Source organism: Papio anubis, chromosome 2 (assembly GCF_008728515.1).
Source record: "Papio anubis isolate 15944 chromosome 2, Panubis1.0, whole genome shotgun sequence".
Taxonomy (NCBI): domain Eukaryota; kingdom Metazoa; phylum Chordata; class Mammalia; order Primates; family Cercopithecidae; genus Papio; species Papio anubis.
The window spans coordinates 185,295,526-185,309,844 of record NC_044977.1 but is presented as its reverse complement, the minus strand read 5'-3'; the positions used below and the strand labels follow the sequence as shown (position 1 = coordinate 185,309,844).

Sequence of the window (14,319 nt, the reverse complement as noted above, 5' to 3'; positions counted from 1 at the left end):
TTAAAACTCTTTAAATGAAAACTTTATTTTAGCACTTTAAAAATTAAAAAGCACTGTCACATCCATCATTTGAATCTAAAATGACCCTATGAGCTAGGCCTCGCAAGGATTTATATTATTGACATTTTATAGATTGATTGAGAACCCCCCAAATTAAAGTAAATTGTCCAAACTCAAATAGCGGGAAAATGGTGTGGTTAAGATTAGTCATAGCTTTAAACCTGTGGTTATTGTCACGGAACCATAGTCTTCCCCTCCTTCCTCTACTTTTCTGGGAGGTTATAAACACCATAGGATTATGGAAATTGGTTCTTAATTAAAATCTTGGAATAAATCCAATTATGATAGAGGTAAGATTTCAGATAAGCAACAATAACAAAAGATACGTATGTACAACTAGTTACAATGGAGGATGAACCAGGCCTTTTACTATTTCCTGGTTCTGTCTCTGGTGAATGTTCTCATTCAAAGAGAATCTGCCTTCATTTCACACAAATCATCCACAGCCTTTAGTTGTCTCTTGCCATCACCCCTTTCCTTCATATTAAGCCAAAGGCAAACTGCATAAAACAAAAGTCTGTTTTATTAAGTACCAGTACGTGGATATGCTGGCACTTGTCTGCTAAGTTCTGATAGTGCTCTTCTTGGTCTCTTAAGCAGAAGTTCCAGTAACAGTGAGGAGCACATGGAGAGGAAGGGAGAAGAGAAAAGACAAAAAAACCCAAAACAACAGTAGGTAACGAAAGAGAGAAAGAGGAAGAGGGAGGGAAGAGAAGAGGGGAAGAGAGGCAAGTAAAGGAGAGAGAGGAGGATAAAATATTATACATCCAAAGAAAAAAACACTGGACAGAGAGTCAGAAGAACAGATTTTAAGGCCCGTGATCAATAGCTGATGATGCATGAATCCCTGAATACCTTTCAGTCTCACATTTCTCACCTGGAAGATGTATTCAATCAGCTCTGCCTTTTCCTGGGTGTTGAAGGTCAAATAGTACAAGGGAGGTAAAGATATTTGAAAACAGCATCGACATTACCACCTACAGCGAGTGGATACTAAGATTAAATCATCGCTTTTTTTTTTTTTTTTTTAAACAAGGGAATTTGCTCAGACTCTGTCCAGGCTTTCCTTTGGAGTCAGCTTGCCATTATTTAGCAGCTGATTTTTCCTTGCCTCCTCCTCTTTTCTCCGCCTGCTGCTGCCTTACCTTTGACCTTATAATGGTGACTTAATGCCTGAGAAGGGCCAAGTAAGTTAGAAGTAAAGATAACAATCAAATTAGTCTACTTAGTTCCATGTTAACAAAAGCTTTAATCTGGGGGGAAAAAAATCAGAACTTGTTAACACCTCAAATCTATGAGGCATATTACAAAGTGCTTTCAAGTTATGTCATTAGAACCTAACAATAAGACTGTTAATGAAGCAGAATGATGATTAATGTCACCTTTTAATAGATGAACAAATAAAGTAACAGTTGTAAAACTGGGACTAGAACCCAGGATTCCTCTGCCAGTACTCTAATATGGATGTTTGCTGAGAAACCCTGAGCAGTACATAAACAACCATCACTTCATCACGATATGTTCCTTGCCCAGGGTGCCCAGAGGAAGCCCTTTAACACTTAACAGATGCCAGCTGCTGGCACAGGCTTCCCAACTCTAACCACAGGATGCAAATGTGGATAAGCTGCACAGGTTAATTAGGAAGGCTGGAATTACATCAGCCCCCAGTGGTAACAATTGGGTGCCTCGTGGGAAACATAATATAATATTCCATGAAAAATTAAAGTTTCTTTGGTAAAACTAATGAAAGAAGGGAGATTAAGGGTGAGATTTTATGGGAATGATACAAATATGCAAATTTTTCATCTTTTGGAATGAAGGTTTAATGAACGCTAAGATGGCACGTAAACCAGAAGCATACTATCTAAATAAATAACCATTAAAGTAACTAATAATGATCATTATAAGCAACTTGAAAGAATGATGTAGAAGTAGAAAAATAAGATGAAGGAATTGGGATGTTCTTGTAAATGGGAAGTTTACATCAGGGAGACTCCCTGTTTATATCAGGGAGTCAATGGATAATATTCAAAAAAGGTAAGACTATTAAGTTACACTTACAATCACTAGTAGAAAGAGAAACCTATGATTACTCTGTTAGAAGAAAACGCACTCAATGAAAAGCAAAGGAAATATAGACAACATGGTAATATATTTTTAAAAATTAATAATACAAAAATCAAAATGTTATAATTTAGACCACAACTGTCGTATTAATATATGTAAATAGGTTAAGCTTACCTATTAAAAGAAAAAGGCCCCAAGTGGATCACAAAGTAAAATTCAATTATACGATGTATGCAAGTGCACATCCAAAACAAAGAGACTCAAAATGCTCAAAGTAGAACAGGCAAATTCAAATAAAAAGAATATAAGGGTTGCAATATTCATCAGGAAAAGTATTAAAGTAATTAAACTCTATAATGAAAAATATTACATCTAAAGTAAAGATTCAACATCTATGAATATTTCTACAACAAAAAATACAATATCAACATTCATATAAAGTCACAAGAGTAAAATAAATCCACCACAGTAATAAAAGAATTTATCCTATCTCAATGTATGACAAATCAAGTAGCTATATATATAAACATTACATATATGTAACTAAATGTAGCGATACATATAACATTTATTACTAAATAGACAAAGATAGAGTATACCTAAATAACATAATGATAGTAGATCTTAGTACCACTTATGAAACTCTACATGTATAACTCTATATATATGATATACTAATCTCACTACCACTTACTAACTCTATGTGTAGAACTCTGTATGATGATATACTAATTCCAAAAAGAGAGAAAGTAGTATAATAGTGATATGCTAATTCCAAGGAGAGAGAAAGTAGAAAGCAGAGAGAGCACATTTAAGTATTTAAGAAATTGATTAAAAAATTGGTGATTTAAAGGTACACATATTTAGTAATTTCCAGAGAGTAGAAATAGTAAGAGAAGACATTCGCTGAACACAATGTAATAAAACTATAAATTAATAACAAAATTTTAAAGCATAAAAATTCAACTTTAAATAAAGTTACTTCAATCTATTCTCAGGTCAAAGAGGAAATGAACAAACAATAATATTAGGATATGAAATATAATAATAAAAACTATTATGTATCTGAAAAAGCCACACTAAAGAAAATTTAATAGTCAGAAAGCTCACATATCTAACAAAAAATAGCCATAAATGAATTAAAATTTCAAGTGAAGTTATTTATAAAATGCAAAATATATATACAAATATAGAATTAATACATAATACAGATAAATGTGGAAAATAATGAATGAAAAAAAAAGAATTCTATTATGAACAAGTAAACCCAAAAGAAGTGGTACTTTAAAATCTATCAACCAACCATTAGCTAATAGAATCCGCACACACAGAAGAAAGTAATTCTCTGCAAAATAAACTTTTATTATTTCTTTAATTACCTATTTTAGGCTTTCTCAATTGAGTGAATATTTACAAACCTCTACAAAACTAAGTGATCTAATAAGACATAAATGACTGAAAGTTATCATAAAAGAAAGAAAAAAATAAACATGTCAGTGCTATAGAGAAAATTGAGAAAGTTGTAGAGTTTATCTTCCTTTAAAAGCACCAGGTTCAGGCATTTTCATAGGTGAAACACACCAAACTTCTACGTAACAAATAAAGCCCTTTGTTTATCTAATACAGTCAATAGAGAATAAAGAGAAAGTAGTTTTTAAGAAAATTATCTAACATTGAAACCAAACTTACAAGGACTGCCTGATTAAAAAAACACTATATGTCAATTAAACTTATGGATATTAATGCAAAAACCTATTAATACTTGCAATTAATATTTAATCACATATTAATATTCAATAGCACATTAATAATTATATACTAATTCCAGGTAGTATTCATACCTCAAACCTGCCAAAATGTTTCAATAATAAAAATGTGTGAGCATTTTTAATTAAACCTAAGGAGAAAAGTAAATATATGATCATCTTCAAAGATGCAGCAACAACATTTGATAAAATTCAGTAACTAGGCATAGATTCCCAGCAGACTGCTTTTCCTGAAAATAATAACTAGAAATTCTGCAGACACAACTGATAAGTGAATAAAACCCATTTTTCCACTCCCCACTTTGCCAAAAAAACAAACAAAAAAAAACTACCTGAAGACTTTGGAGTGTAAGTAGTCTCCACAATTTCAAGGAGGAATAAATCCCATAGTATTTTACATACCAGAAAAAAAACAAGAAAATATGAACCACTCTCAAGAAAAAGGACAGTCAACAGAAGCAATCCTGAGATGACCAAGAGGTTGAAATTATCAGAAAGAACTTTAAAGCAATTATTTTAATTATGCTAACTTAGGTAAAAGAAACTATGCTCACAAACAATAAAAATATAAAATTTCTTAAGAAAGTAAAACCTATACTAAAGAACTACATGGATATTTTAAAACACAAAGGTATAATATTTGAAATAAAAAATACTGGATAGATTTAATAGGAGAATTAAATGACAAAGAAAAATGTCAGTGAACACGAAGACAGAGAAAAGAAAATTATCCAATTTGAAGATAAGTCAGAGAAAATAATGGGAAGAAATAGAGCTTCAGAGACTTGTGGGACAGTATCAGAAAGTTTAACATACATGTAATTTAAGTACCAGGAAAATAAATAGAAAGAAAACATTAAATAAAAAGTAATAGTCCCAAACCTCCGAAACTTGTTGAAAGATAAATTTACAGATGTAAGAAGCTTAGATAATCTCAAACAAGATAAATACAAAAAGAAGCACATGTAGCACATGAAAGTCAAATTTCTAAAAACTAAAGATAAGGATAGAATGTGAAAGCAGTCAGAGAATATAAAGAGGAATAGCAGTTCAAATCATTGTGGACCTCTCATCAGAGATGGAAGCCAAACAACAGTGGAACAACATCTTGAAAATGCTGAAAGAAAAAAGAAGTAATAATGTCAAGCCAAATTCTATAACTAGAGTAAATATTCCTCAAGAATTAAGACTAAATAAAAGCATTTTCAGAAAGAAAAACTAAGAGAATGTATCACCACTAGATTATACTACAAGAAATGCTAAAATGTAATTTTTCATGTATAGGAAAAATGACTTTAAAGGGAAATAAATCTTACGGAAGAAATGAAGAATATCATACATGTTAACATCTAAGTAAATATAAAAGACTATTTTATCTAAATTTCTTTGAAATACTTATAATTTATTAAAGCACAAGTTATAACATTATCTTGCAGGTCATGCATTAAAAGCATGAGCCCGCTGTGTGATTTCTACAACAAACACACTTTAAATACAAAGACATGAATAGGTAGAAAGTAAATGGATAAAAAAATGCTATGTGTATTACTCCCTTTTTATACTGCTATGAAGAAATACCCAAGACTAGGTAATTTATAAAGAAAAAAGTTTAATGGACTCATGGTTCTAAGTGGCTGGGGAGGTCTTACAATCATAGCGGAAGGTGAAGGAGGAGCAAAGGGACGTCTTACGTGGTGGCAAGCAAGAGAGCATGTGCAGAGGAACTGCCCTTTATAAAACCATCAGACACATAGAGATTTATTCACTATCATGGGAACAATATGGGAAAAATCTACCCCCATGATTCTATTTCCTCTCATCGGCTCCCTCCCACAACATGGGGATTATGGGAGCTGCAATTCAAGATAAGATTTGGGTGAGGACATGGCCAAATCATATCACTATGCAAACTGTAAGTATAAAAATGACACAGTGGTTATAATAAGATCAGATTTTAAAATAAACTTTATAGCATAAAATTTTGCCAGAGATAAAGAAGAATACTTCATAATGAAAAAAAGGCTCAATTCACCAGAAAGACACCAATCACAAATGTGCATGCACCTAATAACAGACTCAAAATATGTGAGGCAAAAGTTAACAAAATTGAAAAGAAAACTAGAAAATTCCACAGTGATAGATTTTTGCACTCCATTCAGTAACTCTTGAAAAACCACACAAAAAATCAGTAAAAATATATATAATCCAAACAGCATTATCAAACACAATATCCCAATTGATATTTGTAGAAAACTACAAATAAAATTCAAGTGCACATGACAAATTCACAAAGATATATCATAATGCACTTCATAAAACAAATCTCAAAGTATCAGTAAGGAATGAAATTAAAGACAGTATGCTCTCTAAATTAGAATTAAGTAGAATTAAGATATCTATAAAAACCTGAAGTATTTGGAAATTAGCCAAAACAACTTATAATGTATCCATGGATCAAGAGAAAAATCACAAGAAAAAATTAAAAATATCTGTAAATGATAATAGAAGCACAACATATCAAAAGCTCTGGGATGCAGCAAAAGTAATACTTAAAAGGAAATTTATAGCTGTAAATGTTCATATTAGGAAAGTTTAAAATCAATAACCTTGGGTTGCACTTTAAGCAGTTAAAAAAAGAAAAAGAAAAGTAAACCCAAAGTAGAAGAAAGGAAATAATAAAGAAAAGAGTAGAAATGGGCCGGGCATAGTCGCTCACGCCTATACTTCTAGCACTTTGGGAGGCCGAGGTGGGCGGATCACCTGAGGTTGAGAGTTCGAGACCAGCCTGACCAACATGGAGAAACCCCGTCTCTACTAAAAATACAAAAAATTAGCTGGGTGTGGTGGTGTATGCCTGTAATCCCAGCTACTTGGGAGGCTGAGGCAGGAGAATCACTTGAACTCGGGAGGTGGAGGTTGCGATGAGCCGAAATCACGCCACTGCACTCCAGCTTGGGCAACAAGAGTGAAACTCTGCCTCAAAAAAAGTAAAAAATAAAAGAGCAGAAATCAACTAATTAGTAATTAGCAAAACAATAGTAAAAATTAACCAAGCAAAAAATATGTTCTTGTTAAAAACCAACAGAATTGGTATGATCATCAACAGAAAAGAAAAAAGAGGGAAGACACAGATCACTGATATGGTTTGGATCTGTGTCCCCACCAATTCTCATCTTGAATTGTAATCCCCAATAGGAAGACGATTGGATCATGGGGGCATATTTCTCAGGAATGGTTTAATGCCATCCTCTTGGTACTCTCCTCATGATAGTGAGTGAGTTCTTGTAAGATCTGGTCATTTAAAAGTGTGTAGCATCTCCCCACTTTCTCTCTCACTCCTGCTCCTACCATGTGAGATGCCTTGTTCCCCTTTTCTTTATGCCATGACAGGAAGTTTCCTGAGGCCTCTCCAGAAACAGAAGCTTCTGTATAGCCTGCAGAACCCTGAGTCAGTTAAACTCTTTTTTTCTTTCTTCATTTTTTTGAGATGGAGTCTCATCTCTGTCACCCAGGCTGGAGTGTAGTGGCTCAATCTCGGCTCACTGCAACCTCCGCCTCCCATGTTCAAGCAATTCTCCTGTCTCAGCCTCCCAAGTAGCTGGGATTACAGGCATGCACCACCATGCCTGGCTAATTTTTTTTTATTTTTAGTAGAAACAGGGTTTCACCATGTTGGCTAGGCTAGTCTCGAACTCCTGACCTCAAGTGATCCACCTACCTTGGCCTCCCAGAGTGCTGGGATTACAGGTGTGTGCCACTGCATAATAACAGACTCAAAATATGTGAGGCAAAAGTTAACAAAATCTCTTTTTTAAATAAATTACCCAGTCTCAGATATTTCTTTATAGCAATGAGAGAACAGAATAATACAGAAAATTGGTAGCAGGAATAGGGCATTACTATAAAGATACCTAAAAATATGGAAGCAACTTTGAAACTGGGTAACAGGCAGAGGTTGAAAGAGTTTAGAGGGTTCAGAAGACAGGAGGATGAGGAAAAGTTTGTAACTTTCTAGAGATTGGCTGAATGGTTATCACCAAAATGCTGATAGTGATATGGACAGTGAAAGCCAGGCTGATGAAGTCTCAAATGTAAATGAGAAACTTGTTTGGAACTGGAGCAAAGGTCACTTTCGTTATGCCTTAGCAAAGAAGTTGGCTGCACTGTGCCTCTGCCCTAGGTATCTGTGGAACTTTCAACTTGAGAGTGATGATTTAGGATTATGTAGTGGAAGAAATTTCTAAGCATCAACACATTCAAGATGTGGCCTGGCTGCTTCTAAGAACCTATTCTCATACACATGAGCAAAGAAATGACTTAAAATTGGACTCATATTTAAAGAGGAAACAGCATGAAAGTTGGAAAATTTGAAGCCTGGCCATATGGTAGAAAGGAAAAAAAAAAAAGTCCATTTTCAGGGGAAGGATTCAGGTAGGCTGCAGAAGTTTGCATAAGTAAAAAGAAGCAAGTGCTCATAGCCAGGACAATGGGGAAAACACCTCACAGACATTTTAGAGGCCTCCTTGGGAGGCCCTCCCATCACAGGTCCTGAGGCCTAGGAGGACTAAATCCCCAGTGTTAGAAGTGGGGACTAATGGGAGGTGATTGGATTATGGGGGCAGATTTAGCAGGAATGGGTACCATCCTCTTTGTACTGTCCTCACTGTAGTGAGATCTGGTTGCTTAAAAGTATGCAGCACCTTCCCCTTTCTCTTGCTCCTGCTCCCACTATGCAAGATGCCTCACTCTCCCTTTTGTCTTCTGCCATGATTGGAAATCTCCTGAGGCCTCCACAGAAGCAGAAGCCACTATGCTTCCTGTATAGCCTGCAGAACTATAAGCCAATTAAACTTATTTTCTTTATAAATCACCTGGTCTTAAACAGTTCTTTATAGCAATGAGAGAACAGACAAATAAAATCACCAATATCAGGAAAGGAAGAAGATATCACTAAATATCTTATGGACATTAAAGGGATTATAAGGAAATAATATGAACAACTTTATGCCTTCAGATGCAACAACTTAAATAAACAACAAATTCCTTTAAAAATATAATTTATCAAAATTAATATGAAATAAAAAATTAGTCCTCCTAGGCCTCAGGACCTGTGGTGGGAGGGCCTCCCAAGGAGAAAAAATTATGAGAAACACAATATTTATAAAATAAATTGACTTTATTATGAGAATTTCCCACCAAGAAATGATCAAACCAAGATTTCCCTTATTAACTCTATCAGACAGTCAATGAAAAGATAACTCCACTTATATACAAAATATTTTAGAAAATAAAAGAGGAGGGAACATTTTCCAACTTGTTTTATGATGGTAGCATAGCCAAAATATGAAAACCTAGCAAAAACATTTTAAAAAATGAAAATAACAGAGTAATATCCGTCATGAACACAGGCATAAAAATTATCCATAAAATATTAGCAAATTAAATCCACCAATGCATAAAAAGAATAACATGTCACAACCAAATGTGTTTATCTTAGGAATGAAAAGCTGACTTAATATTTGAAAATCTTAATAAAAATAAGACTTTCAAAAATTAGGCAAGCTGATGAAAAAATAAATATGCATAAATAAATATGCAAATTCTAAAAAGCAAGACTAATAAATGGGGAGTAACTCAACCAGATATTGATACATAATATAAAGTTATAATAATTAAAACCATTTTGAGCTTTAAGAAACACAAATGGAATGGAATAGAGAATCCAGGTATAGAAATTCACAGAGGAAAGTACTACATTATAAAATAATAAATATAAAATATTAAATATATGATATTGAGAAATCTAGCCTGTCATCTGTATAAAAATTAAAGTTGATTGCATACTCAAGGCAAATTTTAGATGAAATATAAGTCCATTGTTAAAAGTAAAATAAAATTACTAGACAAAAACTTGGAAATTTACTTTATAATTATAGTATGGAGAAAGCTTTTCTCAAAAAGACATAAATTTAGAAGGCTTGAAAGAATGAGAAATTTGATACCTGTATTAGTTTGTTTCACACTGCTGGTAAAGACATACCCCAAACTGGGAACAAAAAGAGGTTTAACTGGACTTACAGTTTCACATGGCTGGGGAGGTCTCAGAATCATGGCAGGAGGTGAAAGGCACTTCTTACATGGTGGTGGCAAGAGAAAATGAGCAAGAAGCAAAAGCAGAAACCCCTGATAAACTCATCAAATCTCATGAGACTTATTCACTATCCCAAGAATAGCACTGGCAAGACCAGCCCCCATGATTCAATTACCTCCCCCTGGGTCCCTTCCACAACATGTGGGAATTCTGGGAGATAGAGTTCAAGTTGATATTTTGGTGGGGACACAACCAAACCATATCAATACCCCAAAACTAAAGGTCATGAAAAATAGCATAATAACATTAAAAGAGATATGACAAACTGGGAAAAATTTATTTGCAACATATAGGACAGAAAAAGATTTCAGTGCTCTAATACACAAATAGCTCTTACAAATCAATAAGAAAAAAATCAAACAAAAAAAAATACGGGATATAGTCATAAATAGGCAGTTCACTGAAAAATAAATAAAATGGCTTTCTAATCCAAAGATAAAAACACATACCGTTCTTCAAATTCTAGTGATGCAATTCAAACCTCAAATAGGAGACTTTTCTTTACTATCTCACTGGCAATGTAAAAAGGTTTTGGAACATTTGATATTGGTGTGGGTGTGTGGAAAAGATTGCCCTCACACTTTGTGAAAGTATTAATTGGTATCACCTGTCTGGAAGGCAATTTGACTATACTCATCAGTTAAAATTTACATGACTTTGACCTAAAAATTTCACTTCCAGGAATTCATTAATACATTACAGAAACAATTGCACATTTGTGCAAAGTATTGCAAGCAAGGATATTTGTAGCTGCACTTTGTAGTAGCAACAGTAAAAATAGATACACATCAATGAGGGACTGGCTAAATAGATCAAGCTTAAGATGTAATATTCTGCATTATTAAAAAACACTGAGATTGATCTATAGATGATTATATAAATCTCCAAAGTATACCACTGGTAGATATTATAGCATGAGGCAGGACAGTTTATGACATGTGCTTTCATTAGGTAAAATAATACATAATAAATAAGTGTGTAGATATATACTTTTAAATGTGCATAAGCATATATACACAGAGAGACCTTGATATGGTTTGACTATGTCCCCACCCAAATCTCATCTTGAATTGTAACTCCCACAATTCCCATGTGTTGTGGGAGGAACCCAGTGGGAGGTGATTGAATTATGGGGGCAGGTCTTTCCTACACTCTTCTCATGATAGTGAATGAGTCTCATTAGGTCTGATGGTTTTAAAATGGGAGTTTCCCTGCACAAGTTCTTCTCTTGTCTGCCACCATGTGAGACATGCCTTTCACCTTCCACCATGATTGTGAAGGCTTCCCAGCCACGTGGAACTATAAGCCCAATAAACTTTTTTCTTTTGTAAATTACCCAATCTCAGGTATATTTTTATCAGCAGCATTTAAATGGACTAATACAGACCTTTTTATTCTTTTATATTTATAGACTATTTATTTTAAAATACCCAAGAAACTGCTGACTATCACCCATGGAGAGAAGGCTGAAGAACCGAGGGTCTGGTGTAGAAGAGAGAGTTCCTGAAAATGAACATTTTTTGGAATATTTAAATATATATTTTACAATGTGTAATATTATTATTGAAAAAATCAACAATTTTAAAAGCTAATGAACTTAATAAATCACTTTCTGCATCCATGAAAAGAGTAAGCAAAAATAAGTTTTTCATGTAATATGCATAGTGTAAGGAAAGTCAGTCACCTGATGAACTTGTGCTTTTTTCTGTATCTTGAAAATATTTCAGACCCTACTATGTGCTAGTCCTAATGCCAGTTGTTTAAAGGACAACAAAATCAATATTTGCCCTCAAGGAATTCACAGTTCATTGGGAAGACCACACATTCAGTCTTAGAGGAAGACTGTTGTTTCTCTGGCTTAGATCTAAAATGTTTAGTAAAGGCAGATGCCTCGAAGACCATGACAGGAACTTGCCCAATTCAGCATTCTCCTCTGTAGACCTCCCCAAGTCTCTTGGTAGTTGTCAACATCTGTGAAACAGTTGACACACCTCACCACCCCCATGTCACTGAGCTTCCAGGAATGATCCCAAGAGACATTTTATAAGAAGAGCGACTACCCATTTTGGTTCTATCCACTGAGCTTTACAGAATAATTTCAATTCCCAGAGGCATTCCACTTTTTAGCTACCTCTTTGGAATGTTCTTCCCCTTTGGTCCTTCTTTGGCTAACTCCTACCCAATATTAAATATTGGCTGAAGTGTTTCTTCTGAAAGTTTTCTCTGATTATCTGACACACAAATTCGGTCGAGTGCATCTTCCCCATGTTCCCACAGCTCTTTCTTACTTACATTTAGCGATTTATTTGTCATGTCCTCATACTAAAATACAAATTTACTGATATGGTTTGGCTGTGTCCCTACCAAAATATCAACTTGAATTGTATCTCCCAGAATTCACATGTGTTGTGGGAGGGAACCAGGGAGAGGTAATTGAATCATGGGGGCCAGTTTTCCCATGCCAGTCTCGTGATAGTGAATGAGTCTCATGAGATTTGATGAGTTTAACAGAGGTTTCTGCTTTTCCTCCTTCTTCATTTTCTCTTGCTGTGGCCATATAAGCAGATCCTTTGCCTTCCCGCCATGATTTTGAGGCCTCCCCAGGCATGTGGAACTGTCAGTTCAATTAAACCTTTTTTTGTTCCCAGTTTGGGGTATGTCTTTATCGGCAGCGTGAAAACAAACAAATATATTTACTTAAGGTTGTACCCCTGGAGGCTGACATAGAGTAGGAACTGTAGTTTGATGATTTCAACTTTCATGATTTCACTATCCTCCCTTGGGTTCTCCCAGCTTACAGTGCCAAACTGAATTTTCAGGTTGTTTTCCCTGCATGTCCATCCCTGCTGCACCACTTCTTCAAGTCTAAGATATATACTCACTTGTCCAGGGACATCCCAGGGAAGGTAAAGTTGCCCAGGCAGATGCGATAGACAGCACTCAGAGGAATCCGCTGCAGCTGCACACAACTGAGCATGATGAAGTCATATTTGCAGATCAAGAGAGTCTTGTCCGTGACCAGCAGAATTCTCTCCTGCTCATTGTTCCAGTGGTCTATCCTATAGGAATCATCACAGCAAATAAAAATTGACGACATAGCCTGAGTCAAAAACAATGATATTCACATCTCTCCTAGCACAGAAAACAGTGACGTTTGATGAACTCAGAAGAGAGAGGGACTGAGAAATACCTAATACCACACCACTACCCCACTCGGTCTGGTCCCATGACTAATGAAGGAGGAAAGGTGGAAGATGATGGAGAACTATTTCATCATCCCAGAGGTCAAAGATGGTTGATTATCCACGATGGAATCCATTAGGGGAATACCCAGTGTGTGTTGTGTTAGCAGTCAACTGACTCATACTTCCCCACATCTTCCCAGTTCTCTAGGAAACTTCATGGAGGACATCTTCCCTCATGGACACCAAAAATATCTCTCTGTTCTAGCTGAATCCGTACCACAAATTTACTCACCATGAACTAGCCTACGCTAATTTCCAAAGGTTGCATTGCTGACTGGAAGTATATTGGAGACTTGAACACAGGTCCGCTGTCTTCCAAGTTATCTCATTCCTATTTGCAGCTCATCCTACCATATCCTTGTGGTAGAAATGTGAAACAAGAGAAGTGAGATTTTTATGAACCAGAGTAAAGTAGATAAGGAGATAAACTAGATAAGTGTTTACTGAATTAATTGGCCTCAGATGTGAGAGCCTTCCAGGACACACATGGAACATTCTGACTGAGAGTTCAGAATTTCTCCAACAGAGAGAACAGAAAGAAAAAAACAATAGCTTCTTGTTAAAAGAGAGTGAACATGGTTCGTAATTCCCCCAGACCGACAGCGCTTTTGCTGTCTGCTTACTATAGCCTTTAGGATACAGCACTTCGAGACTTATACTAGAATTGTTTTAGTACATGTTTTGTTTTTCCCTAAAAAACTGAAAAGGTTGATTGATGACCGATTCTTGTCTGAATCCTTACCACACAGAATCAATCTAATATGTAAATGGTATGGGCACCCCTTTCCCACCATTCTCCACACAGTAACCACAGTGTAATTCTTAACATACAAACTGAATGATGTCACTCCTCGTTCACTTTATTAAATAGCATCCCCTTGAGTTTAGGTTCATAACATGGACTATATGCCTGTATAATCCGGCCCCTACTCAGGGTCATCTCAGAGTAGGCTGAAAACACTCATTGTTCAAGTCATGGTTCAAATGTCTCATTCAAAGAGGATTTCCTAAACTCTGTATAAACTTGGCC

At 35.2% G+C, this 14,319-nt stretch overlaps 1 protein-coding gene across 3 annotated transcripts in view; it reads right to left on the bottom strand.

Moving 5' to 3' along the window:
- Window positions 1-14,319, bottom strand: part of TPRG1 (tumor protein p63 regulated 1) — a 156,423-nt gene that overhangs the window by 70,056 nt on the left and 72,048 nt on the right. For all 3 annotated transcript variants that reach the window (XM_017956049.3, XM_017956042.3, XM_017956045.3), the window contains one exon: window positions 12,927-13,103. In XM_017956049.3, the coding sequence (XP_017811538.2) occupies window positions 12,927-13,103 (177 nt within the window). The remainder of the gene's footprint in view (window positions 1-12,926; window positions 13,104-14,319) is intronic.